Source organism: Phalaenopsis equestris, unplaced genomic scaffold, assembly GCF_001263595.1.
Source record: "Phalaenopsis equestris unplaced genomic scaffold, ASM126359v1 Scaffold000002, whole genome shotgun sequence".
Lineage (NCBI taxonomy): Eukaryota > Viridiplantae > Streptophyta > Magnoliopsida > Asparagales > Orchidaceae > Phalaenopsis > Phalaenopsis equestris.
In genome coordinates, this window is record NW_018164444.1 from 65,576,855 (window position 1) to 65,591,832 (window position 14,978).

The window sequence follows — 14,978 nt, forward strand, 5'->3', positions numbered from 1 at the left end:
CGAACACGAGCTGTTCGCGAACAACGAGCCAAATTGACAGCCCTACTTCTAGTTGAGTAGTTGAGATGTGAGGAGTAAATGTTTTGTCCTGAACAATTATCTTCCATTTCTTGGCCAAGTATGCATGACCTTGACCACTCGTTCCTGGATGCTTGACCTCAATCGCTAAGACTTTGTTTAGCTGGTTTATTGATGTTCAATTTTGACTACCCATTCTTGAGAGATCGGTCTTGGTTACTCGGCCTCGAGAGCTCAGCTTTAGCTGCTCGACCTAGGTTGCTCGGCCTGGAGCGTTTGATCTCAGTCTCTTGGCCTCGATCACTTTGCTTCTCATGCCTCACTTCCCTGAAGCTGGCATCCGCGTCCGACTCTCAGACCTATTGTTTCAGTTCATCTGAAATGGCTTTTGCTGAATGATGGGTTATATAATGAATTGGACAGCCATTTTTTATTGTACAAATTTAGTTCATTGTTTCTCTTATATCTTATAAAATTGTGATGTGATAAGAACGAAAAGAACTAAATTTTAATAATTGGCCTTGAATTAGAATTAAACGTTCATAACCTAACTGTTCATTTTGAATTATGAGCTTTGGCTCATATAAATAGTGATAAGATATATCTTTGAGTCTGTTGTTCTGTCATGCAACAACAAATCTCACCGAGTCACAAGTTGGCTTGCCGACCAAGGTTCTTCTCCGCGGCATGTTCAATGAGTGCAAGCGTGGAGAACGCGAGAAAAAGCGAAAACTCAGGGAAGCACCAAAGGGTAGACCCGACTCTAGACCATAAAGATTCGTCCAGGACGACTTCGGGAAACATGGTGGTGGCTGGCTCCCAAATCAACTATCATTGTTACTCACCCGGGAGTTGAAGCGTCAAAGGATGGGTCCAGTTGTTGGCGCATGTCCACATTTAGGGTTCCCAATGAGTTCGACTGAGCTTGGGGGATGACTCGTCCCTGCCTATGGTTTCAAAGCTTTTCAAATGGCTGAAAGAAATAAGTAAGAATTTTAGAAAGGGAAAGTTGATTTTCCTAGTAACTTTTTATTGTATTCATGCAATTTATAAAACATTCTTCGGTTTTGGCTCTTAGAACCCAGCTTCTTTGCAGAGGGGCTCAGCCCCTCTGAATTTGAATGAACCTTTGAGTGCTGGTTTAGGCGGTGATGAGAAGATTTTTAGGAGATTGATCGACTTGAGTATGGCGAGGATATAGATGGAATCAAACAACTTAGTGGCGAGGAGGTTCACCAAATGACGAAAGAGGATAATTTAGAAGAAGTTTCGGGGTGACTGCTTCCCCCATCGATGATGCTTTGGTTCATGGGGAGGATGCGCTGAGCGACCGATTATTCAGCCCAATTGGTCGGTCTGGAGCAGTAGATTGTTGGATTGAAACAATCAGAGGCCTTCCTTCACCAAGATCGTATGGATCTAAGGGAGAAAATCCTGATATATCAAGCTCAAGCGGAATCTGGTTCCTTGAGGCAATTCAAATATGATGGCAATTTTGCGCTTAGGCTACTCATCCAACTGGGTCATCTCCCAGTTGAAGCTATGTCAGACCCTTGCATGGTTTCTTGATTTCTTCAAATTAATGTAATTTTGTATTTAAACTTTAGTAGTAATTTTTATAATGCAGTTGTCGCTTCGATTTTTTTGTGGGAATGATTTGATGGTGTTGTTTCTGCTTTTTGTGCTTTTGATGTTCAATATTTTTTCCTTTTCTTAACCTCACTGTTTGGGCGGTTAGGATTTCCTCGCCCCATATATAAGGGCCTTTGATCATGGTGATATTGTTGCTTTCTCATTTTCTTCTGGTGTCTCTTTCTCTCTCAATCGATCATGTCTTCTTCCTTTTGTCATACAACCATGGAGTTTGTTGAGGCCGTTCTGCTTGGGTCATCAAAGATGGATCAAGAACAAGTTGACAGCCACTATATGTGTTATTGTTCTATAGGGATCAGTTTTGACTGAGCCTCGGACTCCGCCTTTGTGAACAACTAGTTAGTATCTTTTGATTCTATGGGATCGTCCCGGTGCAAGTAATGACAAATTCAATGGCCATTATCATGTCCCTTGTGATCTTCATGTGGCGAATGGAGAACACACTTTGTCAATCGAACTCTTCTATTATATGTTATTTTTGTGCTCCTACCAGAAGGGATTGGTTTAATTCACTTCGGGGAGTAAGAACCACTTTAAGGGCTTGGAGAGCAGGGTGAAGGATTGAAAATACAAGTTTGCTTTATTTCAATGGAGAAGAGTTGGCCGATTGAGACGACCCCTGCTTACACACGTGTGATGATCAAACTGAAACCCCCTTACACTCTCTTGCAACAGGCTTATCGGATCATGGGTACACGGCTTAATGTGCTCAAGTACTTTGACTCTCGGCTGTCGGTGAAGTGCTTGCTCTGAGAGTCACTGGAAACATGAATAAGTACGAGGTGGGAGTTCGTGGATGTCGCTGAAGACAGAGTGGTTTTGAGAGGTGGGAGTGAGTACATCCATTTGATTTCTTCTACTATTATTATTCAAAAAGTGGGGGCAGATGAGTTGATTTTTATCAAAAGAAGGGATATGTGGAGAAGCTAGTGAGTAATTTTGATTCTCTTACAGACACTCTACTCGCAAGTGATGATGGGAGATAGATGACTGGAGAAGGCATGATGGAAAGCGATGGAACGACTGACAGAGCAGAGTTGAGTCGGCCAATGGAAGAGACCCATGGAGCTCTAGTTGTCTAATTGGTTGCGGAGGAAATTAGGTCCCTACCTCCCTTAGCACAATTAATCGACCTTGAGAGGGAGAGTTTTGCTGATTAATGTGGAGTCTGGTCCAAATTCGCTCGCGAAACAGAAAGGGACTATTTTTTATTTTATGTGCTATTTTTTATTTTGATATTTTAAGTTAATGTTTTACTTAATCCTCATGTTTTATGTGTTTCGTATGGAAATCCCCATAATAAATAAAAAATAAATAACGAATAAAAATTATTACGTACGTATAATGGTCTATGATTTCATTGTCTGATTTGTTGAATCGAGCTGCCAGATGTCTTTCAGCAAGTGCTAATCCAACAGCATTAGCAATTCCCTGTCCCAAAGGACCTATACACCAAATACAATAAAAAACAAATGAAATACTTTGGCTGAATCTATATAGGCAAATCGAAGCTTTTGGTTTATTTACATACACACCACAGAATTCTCATATATATTTACATATCTTACACCTAAACTTTGATATTTATATGCTTACCACTCAAATTTTTAACATCAAATAAAAAATATCAGTATTACAAACTTTTTAAAAGTGACACCTTTTAAGGATAGGTTTATAATACCGGAGTGTTATAAATATAAAATATCAAACTTTAGTGTTAAATATGTAAGTACATAAGAATAATGTGGTACGTATGTAAATTTCCCTAATTTTTAATTAGTTTGCAGCAAACCAGTCGTGACTTCAACACCAGGTGTTTCAAAGTGCTCGGGATGGCCTGGTGTTCTGCTGCCCCACTGCCGGAATTGCTTCAAGTCGTCTTCCTAATCAAACAAAGAGGCAAAAACAAAAAGATCATGAGTCCCATCAAACAAATTCCAAGCATTTGTTGAGTTTTCAGAAATAAAATCCTCGTATTCTGACATAGAATTTCTAGTTGCTTTAAAAGCTAGTTCTTATGTTGAAAAATGGTCAATTTTAAGCATATTTCGATTTCGAATATAAATAAAACAGTTTTTTGGAAAATCAAACTGGTCAAAAGTGGAACAAACTGAAGCCTGGGCCTAGCAACCAAATAAAAGATCTTTTCCAACCCATAGAAGGGGAAGAAAAAAATTTACAAGTAACAACATAAATTGAAGAATTGGGTGGTATAAAAATAAGAAGTAAACAACTTAAGGTATTAGACATGTAAATACATTAAGAATGGGGTGGTACACATAAATGTCCCTATATATAAACAACTCCTTGGGGGAAATAAAAGTAAAATGATGGTGTGAAACTAAGCCAAAATTGAAACTTTATGAGATGCCCAAGATCAAATTTTACAATTTTACGATACAGTTTACCAATACATGCTAAGTTAAAAATCATCAATATATAATTAGGCAATCAAACAAGCAGGAGATCAAAAACAAACATTAGAAGGCCGCCTTTCTGCTACAATAACTCACCCGGACGCTATCATAGCCAGCGAGGTGGAGCAGCGCATACTGGAGCATGCATCCGTGGCCGGCGGAGAGAACGAAGCGATCACGATTAAACCAGTAAGGGTTCTTGGGGTTATACCTCATGAACTCGTCGTAAAGGATGTGGCCCAACGGGGCGCACCCCATGGGAAGACCCGGGTGACCGGAGTTCGCCTTTTCGACTGCATCGATTGCCAGGAATCGGATCGTATTTATCGATTTCTCAATCAGCTCCACCGTTGCGGTTTTCACTTCCAGCGCATTGACTGACGCCGCACGAGGATTGGATGACCGGCGACAGTGCGCCGTGGCGGCTCGCCGGCGTGGGACGGACCTGAAACTGTGGGTTGGGCTTGTTGAAACGAGAGGAGCAAGAAGCGAGTGTTGCGGGAGGAATCTGTTTTTCTGAGAGAAGAGAATTATAGGCTGATAGATGAGTTTCTTGTACAACGGGAGGAAGGGATGGGATCCGTCGGATTGGAAGGGGGAAGAGATCTAGATTGTTGAAAGAGGATAGGAAATGAATGCCTTGAATTCATTTGACCGTTTGCAGCCGTTGCTGTTTGCTTTTCACTTTCAGCCTTTCGTAATGATTTGGGATGAGGATTCTGAATTGGCCGGACCTTCAATTATACTGCAAAAATTATTACATGTGAATGAAATAGAGGGGAAAGATGCAAATTTCATTGCATTTTTAGTCGTATGTGCGCATGCCTATGGATTGGATGTATTTTAAAATGTATTTAATACGTCCTTATGACAATACTCTAAGCACATTTTAAAATACACTTAATCTGCACTGATCCTCATTTACCTAATTCACGTTTTATAATTTTTCTTTCTGCTGAGCCTGCTGCATTCCCAACATACTGCCCACATTTGGGGCACTCATGCCAAACACTGCCAACATAATAATTAGAATAATAATAATAATAATTTGAAATTTTACAAACATACCACACAATTCTTATCCAATTCACATTACTTTTTTCACACATGTGATAAATGAGCAAAGTATAATAAAAACTGAATAATTTTTTAGTAGAAAGCAATTTCTCTATTACAAATCACAACAGCTAATGTGATCTTGAACTTTCAGATCGTATGTAATGATGAATAAATAAAATAACACGAAGAATGATTTACGAACATATCACTCAATTCTTATGTAATTACATATTTAACACCAAAATTTTAATTTTTATTTTAAATGTAAAAATATAATGATATTTTCCATGTGATATGAAAGATAATATTTGGGCGGTATTATTGTAAGACCTAAAATTTAGGTGTTTTATATGTAAATATGTAGGAATTGGGTTGTATCTTATATGTAAATGCCAAAAAATAAATAAAATGACGATCCACCAATAATAGAATCAGAGGGACAAGAACCTACCACTTCAACAACAAAAGAGGCTGGGGGTGGAAGAAAGAACAAAACGACTATACATAATGCACTTCAATGTTTCTTGTGTAGAATTAATAAAACCCAAGTGAGATTCAGAGAGAAAGTTCACTTTGATACAACAATCAGATTCAATGACGTACAAGAGAAAAAAGTGCAATAAAAAATTGCAAAGCTTTATTATTATAGACAGAAAACGTATCCGAATCATCTCAACCTGAACTGCTCTCCCATCTGTATCTAAAATCTCCATTAGAGCTCAGAGTGATCAGAACCACCTTGCAGAGAAGAAGCTTCAAAACAATGCATAGTTTATAAACTCCTCGCTGCCGCAAGGACAGCTTCCGTCGTCAAACCGAACTCCTTGTATAGTCTCCCCGCCGGAGCACTAGCACCAAACCGGTTGATGCCGATTGCCTTCCCCTTCCTGCCGACGAATTTCTCCCAACCAAGCGTTGCTCCAGCCTCGATGCTAATTCTAGCAGTGACTTCTTCAGGGAAGACACTCTCTTTGTACTCATCGGACTGTTCATCAAATAACTCCCATGAAACAAGCGACACAACTCGAACCGTCTTCCCCTCCTTCCTCAGCTCATCGGCAGCTTTGGCTGCGATTTCCAACTCAGAACCAGTTCCTATAAGAATGATATTTGGCCTGTTGTCAGACGAGTTGTCAGAGACGATGTACCCTCCCTTCTCAACTTTTTCAATGGAAGTCCCTGCGAGCTGAGGAAGCTTCTGCCTGGACAGGGCGAGGATTGATGGTCTCTTCTTGTTAAGAACCGCAATCCTGTAAGCTCCAGCAGTCTCGTTCCCATCGGCTGGCCTGAGCATTAAAATGTTGGGCATTGCTCGGAAGCTCATTAAATGTTCGATGGGCTGATGCGTCGGACCGTCTTCACCAAGACCGATGGAATCATGAGTCATGACGTAGATTACTCCAGCTTCAGATAGGGCTGATATCCTTATCGCACCTCTCATGTAGTCGGTGAAGACGAAGAACGTTGCGCAGTAAGGGAACAGGCCAGGGCTGTGGAGTTTAATGCCGTTGCAAATGGCACCCATTCCGTGTTCTCTGACACCAAAACGCAGATTTCTCTCTTCCGGGGTGGCTTTCTGAAAGTCCCCGAAGCTTTTTAACAAAGTCATGTTGGAGCTTGCGAGATCAGCACTGCCTCCGAGGAAACCAGGAAGGACCTTCGCAAGTGCGTTAAGGCACTGCTGAGAGAGATTCCGAGTAGCGTCGGCGCTGCTCTCGGGGGTGTAACTCTGAATACGAAAATAAATAAAAAAGGCGATACTTTTGATGACTTCATGAATTAAATAAATAAGGAAATCATAATAATAGATATTCAGATTTACATACCGGGAGTGCTTTCTCCCATCCTAAAGGAAGTTCTCCAAAGATGATGCCTTTTAGTTCCGACGCTTCCTCCTTGTACTTCTGCTCGTATTCTGCAAATTTAGCATTCCATTCTGCTTCAAGAGAAGCACCTTCTGAGTCATGGCGGCTCCAATGGCTGAAAAGATTCCTCTTGTGATAAAAGAGTTAAGATGAATAAGAAACATACGAAAGGTAGTGTAAAATCTGCAGACCTTTTGACATCCTCAGGCACATAGAAAGGTTCATAGGGCCAGCCAAGGTTCTGCCTGGTTGCGTCAACTTCCTTTGTACCTAAAGCACTTCCATGAACACTATATGAGTTTGCTTTGTTTGGTGAGCCATAACCAATGGTTGTTGTAACCTGCAAAAATATGAAATTCAACAAGACTGAAAGGAGAGAGCTCGAGAACAAAAGAACAACAAAATGGCAGACCTTGATCAATGTGGGTTTGTCCTTGACAGCCTTTGCTTCCTTTATTGCAGCTCGAATCTCGTCATAGCCGGTGTTTCCGTTCTTCACCCAAATGGTGTGCCAACCAAGAGCCTCAAAGCGGGCGCTCACATCTTCAGTGAAGGCAATCTCAGTGTCCCCATCAATGGATATGTGGTTATCGTCATAGAAAGCTATGAGTTTTCCAAGGCCCCAGTGCCCAGCAAGAGAACATGCTTCATTGGAAATGCCCTCCATTTGGCAACCATCACCAAGAATAACATATCTAAAATAGAAAGAAAGCAATAGAAGTACACATTATTTCAGTACATTTTTTGAAAGGCCTAGACAATAAAATTAAGTGGGGTTTACATTTACATATGTAACATCTAAGTTTGGCTATTTGCATTATGTAAAAGTTTGTTAACATAACTCATTCGCATGCTTGGACAAAAAGGCTAATTGCTAATAGGCAAAATGGGTGATTAGGATTAACAAGGAGCTTCCTAACTATGATTAAATGAACAGGTTAACTAAGACCAGAAGATAAGGCCGACCAGGATCAGGGAGAGATTGACTAAGATCAGATGAATCATGATGAAAAGTGTTAGACATCTGTTTGTTTTATTTTCATATTTAAAGTGTTATGCATTTATGTAAATAGTAAAGTTTAGAAGTGAAACATGCAAATGCTCATGTTATGTGTGTTATGCATGCAAATCACCCTAAAAATTAACAAATAAATAACGATTAAAGACTATAACGTACGTATAATGGTCTATAATCTCATTGTCTGGTTTGTTGAAACGAGCTGCTAGATGTCTTTCAGCAAGTGCTAATCCAACAGCATTCGCAATTCCCTGTCCCAAAGGACCTATATACCAAATACAATTATGACCAAATGAACTTCCTTGACTGATTGTATAAACGTAAATAGAAGCTTTTAATTTATTTACATACACACCAGACAATTCTTATATATTTGCCCATGCTTTGATTTTTACATATATATATATACCAGTCAAATATTTAACAGCACATCAGATATACTACTATTACTGATTTTTAAAAGTGGAATACACTTTCTAGAATAGGTTTATAATACTAAAGTGTTATAAATGTAAAAATCAAATTTTAGGCCTTAGATATGTAAGCACATAAGATTTGTGTGGTACGCATGTAAATTTTCCTAATTTTAAATTGCTTTGAAGCAAACCAGTTGTTACTTCAACACCAGGCGTTTCGAAGTTCTCGGGATGGCCTGGTGTTCTGCTTCCCCACTGCCGGAATTGCTTCAAGTCCTCTTCCTAATGAAACGGAGTTACAAAAAAAAAAAAAACATGATGAGTAACATCAAACAAATTTAATATCGAACTGAAGCAAAGGCTTTGTTGTGTTGTCTGAAATCCTCGTAGTCCCGCAGAGAATTTCTAGTCGCTCCAGAAGTCAGCTTATATGCTCATGAAAAATGGTCAGTTTTAGGCATATTTCGAAAATAATAAATGCTATTTTTTGCGAAATTAAATGTGGCAAAAGTGGAACCAAGAAAAGCCTTGCAAGGGACAAAATGATCTTTTCCCATGAAAATAAGGTCTAATTATTAGGTGCGGAGCACGCTCTCCGATCACAGCTGCACATCATGACAGTGCATACAGTGCCCACTGTCATACAACAACGATGTGCGGCTGTGATCGGAGAGCGCACGCAGCTCTGTGTGCGCTCTCCGCACGCAGTAATGGCTCCATACAAGAGGAAGAAAAAAAAAAAATGCAAATAACAACATTAATTGCAAACATCTGTCTCTATCACACGAATGACCGTTAATTTCATAATAAATCAAACCTCCAATACTCAAAAAATAGTTATTAAAACTCTTAAAATTATTTTCAATATCTTATAATCCAATTTCTAAAAATTGGCTTTTTTTTTGTTGTGGCATAAAAAATTTGGGTGGTACAAACATAAAAAAACAAAATTGAGGTGTTGTACGCGTAAATACATAAAGACTTTGGTGGTATATACGTAAATGCCACTGTATACATTTATATTTATATAAACAACTCCTAGGGGGAAATAAAATAAAATCATGGAGTAAAACAAGCAAAAATTAAAACTTTATGAAATAACCAAAATCAAATTTAACAATTTTACAATACATGCTAAAGTAAAATCATCAATAACTAGGCAATCAAACAAGCAGAAGATACAAAGACAAACAACAAAACAGAGTTGTCTTCCTACTACAATAACTCACCCGGACGCTATCATAGCCAGCGAGGTGGAGCAGCGCGTACTGGAGCATGCATCCGTGGCCGGCTGAGAGGACGAAGCGATCGCGATTAAACCAGTAAGGGTTTTTAGGGTTATACCTCATGACCTCGTCGTAAAGAATGTGGCCCATTGGAGCACAACCCATGGGAAGTCCCGGGTGACCGGAGTTCGCCTTTTCGACGGCGTCGATTGCAAGGAATCGGATCGTATTTATGGATTTCTCAATCAGCTCCACCGTAACGGTTTGCACATCCAGCATCTCGATCGCCGCCGCACGAGGATTCGATGACCGGCGGAAGGGTGCAGCGGCGGCTCGCCCCGGATCTGACAGCAAGGCCGGAAAGCGAGCTAAGGCCGAAGCCGGTCGGAAGGGAGAGCCGGTCCTGGTGAGCCGGGGCGGCCGAACCGTGACGGGAGATGGGGCGCCGCCCTACGATGGCTTGTGCAGCGGTGATGGAAGATGAAGCGGCCATGGATGCACACTCTATCTAGTTCGCACTTTTTCGCTCTCTCTCGGAAACGAGAGGAGAGTGTTGCGGGAGGAAATTGTCTTTGTGAAAGTGGAGAATAATAGGTGGACGAAAGATCAGTTTCTTGGATAAGGGAAGCGAGGGATGGGAACCTTGGGATTGTAATGGGGAAGAGATCTGGATTGTTGAAAAGGGGTAGGAAATGAATGCCTCAGAATTCATTCGGACCGTTTGTAGCTGCAAAAATATATTACATCAGTATTCCCGTGTAGAGTAGAGTTAAGTGCAGAGTCTAATAAAATCATGTCACAGGAGAATATTCCCAGTAACACAAGTAACACGGGAGAATATTTCCCCCATGTTATTTAGTGTTATTGTATGTTATTCATGTGTATTCATGTGTTATTGTGTTCTGAAAATATTTATGATGTTATAATAACACAATAACATATCAATAACACTTGAATAACACATAATAACACCTGAATAACAAGGGTGGAATATTCCTCTGTGTTACCGGACCGATTTTTTTTTTCTCAACTTCACGTGTGTATCTTCACATGTGTAGCGTGATTCATTGGACTCCGCACATAACTCTATATGCGGAGTCATAATGTAATATTTTTTCTTGTAGCTGTGGTTGTTCGGGCTAAATTTTTAAAAGAAGCTTAAAATTAGGCTTAATTAGCATTAGGAGCCAACTGGGGAGGGATTAAGCAAAATGAACAAAAACTCAAGAAGCGTGGGTTTGCATTTTAGGCCCCATTTGGGATCCGTGTTTGAGAACTTTTTTTGTTCGAATGTTTCTTAGATGGGGGCTGCAGGGATGGAGTGTTTTGCGGCTGGAGCTTCGTTGTGAGGTGTCAAACATGTCGCTGCCCCTTTGAATCTCTAGTAATCTCACATCTTAATTCTCGCATATACCCCTCACCACTCTCCTCCTTTGTCATCAGTCGTTATGGCTGAAACCTGGTTTCGCTCCCCTCCCTTTGTTGTCGGCGTCGTCGATTTGCTGCCTACCTTCGATGAAGTTTGCTCCTTTATGGATTTTTTTTTGTTTATTTGTTGTCTATCTCTGTGTTTCTTTTTATTTATTATGTGGAATTTTTTGTGTTCTTGTTCTGCATATATATTCAATGACGTTCGATGGTCGATTAGCTTGTTTTTTCCCATACACATGTGTAGATGAATAATCTAGGTGGATATTTCTGAGCACCTATTCATTTTTTATTCTAGTATTGCATATTTTTTACGTGAATTTGTAGTTTGCAAGTAGAAACGTTAGCAGCATTTGTACTAATCCTGATCAAGTAGTAGAAGCTATGGAATGAAAAATTATGAACATTGTACACCTGTTTCTTTAAGAATTCTTTGTGGATTTGTTCTACATATGCTTTCATTATGTTAGTTGGTCGATTTGTTTGTGGTTGCCTCCTATACAAAGTTGGGCAACATTTTGGGGGGAGAATATTGAGCATTGTTTCCCGTTTTTAGAATATGAGATAATTTTATAAATGAGAGTACATGTGCGTTGATGTAAAGTTGGTCGAGTTGCTTTCACTGATGATAGTTCTACATATGATAGTTCTACATATGTTTTAACTGATGTTAGTTGGTCGATTTGCTTGTGCTTGCCTCCTATGCAGAGTTGGGTAACATTTTGGGTGGAGAATGTTGAGCACTGCTTCCCGTTTTTAGTAGATAAGATGGTTTTATAAATGAGAGTACACGTGCATTGTTGTAAAGTTAAAGTCAACCAGTCGAAGATATGGAGTAAAATATTTATGACCATAATTGATCTATTTCCTTAAGAAATCATTTTCTAGAATATGTGAGAATTTTACAAATGGAATTGCTTATGCATTCATGCAAAATTATAGTTTGCATAATTAAAAAGCTAGCAACATTTATACATATCTTGATCAACCAATACAAACTATGGAATGAAATATATATGAGTATTATTCATATGTTCTCAAATATTTCATTTTTATCTTTGCAAATAAAATTGCGTATATTTTGATGCAAAGTTGAACTTTACATGATAAATTAGTTGGCAGCACCTATCCCTATCTTGATCAGCTAACAGAAAAAATGAAATGAAATATATACGAGCATTATACATTTATTTCCTTTAGAACTCTTCATGGACTTCTACTACATTTGCATGCATTGATTTTACTTGGTCAATTTGCTTGATATTGCCTCCTCTTCAATGTAGAGTAATATTTTGGGGGAAGAATGCTGAGTAGTACTTCCTTTTTAATTTTTCAGAGACTTTTATAAGTGAAATTGCATATACTTTGCTACACATTTGAAATTTACAAGATAGATAAGTTAGCAATATTCTTACTTACATATCATGATCAACCAGTAGAAGCTATGGTAAAATATATATAAGCATTGTTCATTTGTTTATTTCAGATTTTTTTTGTTTATTTTCTTTATATGGCTATATGAGCACTGCTTTATAGTCTCTCTGAGAAAATTTGTTGGTCAAATTGCTTGCTCTTGCCTCCTCCTCAATGTAGAGTAACACTTTGGGAGGAGAATGTTGAACACTGCTTCATTTTTTTAGTTTTTCTGAAACTTTTGGAAATATAATTGCATATGTTTTACTGCAGAGTTGAAGCTTGCATGATAAATAAGTTAGCAACATATTTTCCTGTTCTGATCAATCGGTATAAGCAATGGAATGAATCTAGATACTAAGCATTTAGCAGAAGGTCGTCATCCTATATAAGGCGATTGATTCTATCAAAAGATCAATCCACCTTATACACACTCTTATAAAAATCAAGAGAACAAGAGAAACCGTCCATAACAACAGTAAAAAGGTAAGGGGATAGGGGAAACCCTTGGCTAAGGCTAGATGTAAAAGAAAAGAATCCTTGAAGTTCATTGTTATAACATAAAAGTGCACTTTGACAGTACAAGACTTAATCCATCCCACAAATTTTGAAGAACAGCTCATTTTGTGTATTATGTTGTAAATGAAGCTTTAGTTAACAAAAGTAAAAGCTTTTTTGAGATCAGTATTGGAACATTAGCATTTAGAATGGCTAGAAGAGTTAAAACCTTGCAAAATTTCACTAGTTGTTGTGATATTGTCAGCAATATCCCTCTAGTAAGGAAAACAACATAGGAAGAATGAATTATATTAGTGAGGATGCATTCAAACGTATCAACAATAAGCTTAACAATGACTTTAAACATGATATTACAAAGAGAAATATATCCATAATGAGAAGAGTATCGAGCATTTAATGTTTTGGGAATGAGAATGAAGGCAGAGTGCTTCACTCTATTAAGAATCTTAGAAGCAAGGAAAAGATGTTTAATTCCTTTAATACAGTTTTGACCTAGGGTTTCTCAAGAATCGATGAAGAATTTAAAATTTAATCCATCTCGACCTGAAGCCTTGTCAGTACCTATATGAAAAAAAAAGAGTTTCTTAATGTCTTCATTTATAAAATCAACAAGCAGCATATCACTTTTAGGTTGAGAGAGAAGCTGGTCCACTGAGACGAGTAAGGAGGTATTAGAAGAGGAGGGACTGCTTATAAGCAAAGTAAGGAAGTAAGTGATAAACTCTTTGATTATGCTTTGTTTAGTATTGATGTACTCATTGTTAGAAATCAATTATTAATGAAGTTTCAATTAATTTTGTTGTCGAATCTCTGATAGCAAAATCTTATGTCATCCTCTCCCTTAGAAAGATAATAACACTTAGCTTATTTTCTAATCTAAGAAGTTTCGCAAAAGATGACCTCTATAAGCTTGTTCTAAATTTGGATACTTTGTGAAAGGAGGTCATTAAAAAGAGGTTGGGCATTCAAAGCATGATGAATGCTATTTTGAGAGTTTTGTAAATATTTAATGAGATCAAATAAGTACCTATGAGAAACCCATTTAACAACTAACAGTTTTTTTTTTTAATATTTTTAATTTATTTTAATGAACAAATATAGGATCCTCTTTAACTTGAATATTCTAGGATTGATCTGCAATGTTGTGAAAGTCAATGCATGGATTCCAACAATTTGTATGCATGAATCTACATTTTGGAGTGAAGCAAGTGTCCATGGAGAACAAAACTGGAGAGTGGTCAAAATTGGCCTGGAGCACTTTATAAGAGGAAAGAGGAAAGCAATCCAACTATACACTATTCCCTAAGACTCTATCAAACAAATATCGTATGGGATTGTCTTGAAAGAAGAATCGGTGTTAAGCAGTTCATAAAAGCCACTTTTGAAAATAAATGAATTAAAGTCCATGATTTTGCTAAGGATGGGAGGGTTGGCGTACATAAATGTTAGTTGCAAGGGATGAAATAGAGATCCAAAGCTTTTTCCTTTGAGTATTATTAGCAAACACAAAAAGTGACTAGAAAGGCAGTAAAAGGAGAGTATTTCACAATTCCATGGATGTCTTGAGGTTTGGAATCCAACACAAAAAAAACACAGTGCTAGAATTCCATTAATCCAATTTGTTTTGTGCTGAGAAGCAATGAAATTATGAGTGCAGTCCTCATTGGGAAGAAGAGAAAATTGCTTTAAAGAGAACGTGTTAGAAATATATTCAAGGCTTAGTTTTGTCATAAGAAGACAAAAAAGATCAAGTTTGTGGATCTTAATAAAATTCCTACAAAAATTTGATTTTAACATATTTGTTAAAACCTCTAATGTTCCAAATAGATTTATTGGGATAAAGCATAGGAGAGAAGCTATTGTGTTAGAGATTCACTCCCTTTAAGTTAACCTTTTCTTGGCCTAGTTAGGGAAATATGAAGAGGTAGGGTGTGTGGGTGGGTGGG

At 38.2% G+C, this 14,978-nt stretch overlaps 2 protein-coding genes across 2 annotated transcripts in view; both read right to left on the reverse strand.

Moving 5' to 3' along the window:
- The window catches only part of LOC110028786 (transketolase, chloroplastic-like), an 11,395-nt gene extending 6,722 nt beyond the window's left edge, over nt 1-4,673 (reverse strand). The window contains exons 1-3 of the mRNA XM_020730777.1: nt 4,185-4,673; nt 3,464-3,554; nt 3,011-3,116 (exon numbers count right to left, since the gene is read on the reverse strand). Of these exons, the coding sequence (XP_020586436.1) occupies nt 3,011-3,116; nt 3,464-3,554; nt 4,185-4,346 (359 nt within the window). The 5' untranslated portion in view covers nt 4,347-4,673. The remainder of the gene's footprint in view (nt 1-3,010; nt 3,117-3,463; nt 3,555-4,184) is intronic.
- Nucleotides 4,674-5,605: 932 nt separating this feature from the next.
- Nucleotides 5,606-10,380, reverse strand: LOC110028778 (transketolase, chloroplastic-like). The gene is given in 8 exon segments (XM_020730768.1): nt 5,606-6,876; nt 6,974-7,127; nt 7,204-7,352; nt 7,425-7,707; nt 8,190-8,295; nt 8,638-8,728; nt 9,676-9,970; nt 9,972-10,380. Coding segments are annotated over 8 exon segments (2,229 nt in total). The 5' UTR covers nt 10,166-10,380; the 3' UTR covers nt 5,606-5,919.
- Between the last annotated feature and the right edge of the window lie 4,598 nt (nt 10,381-14,978).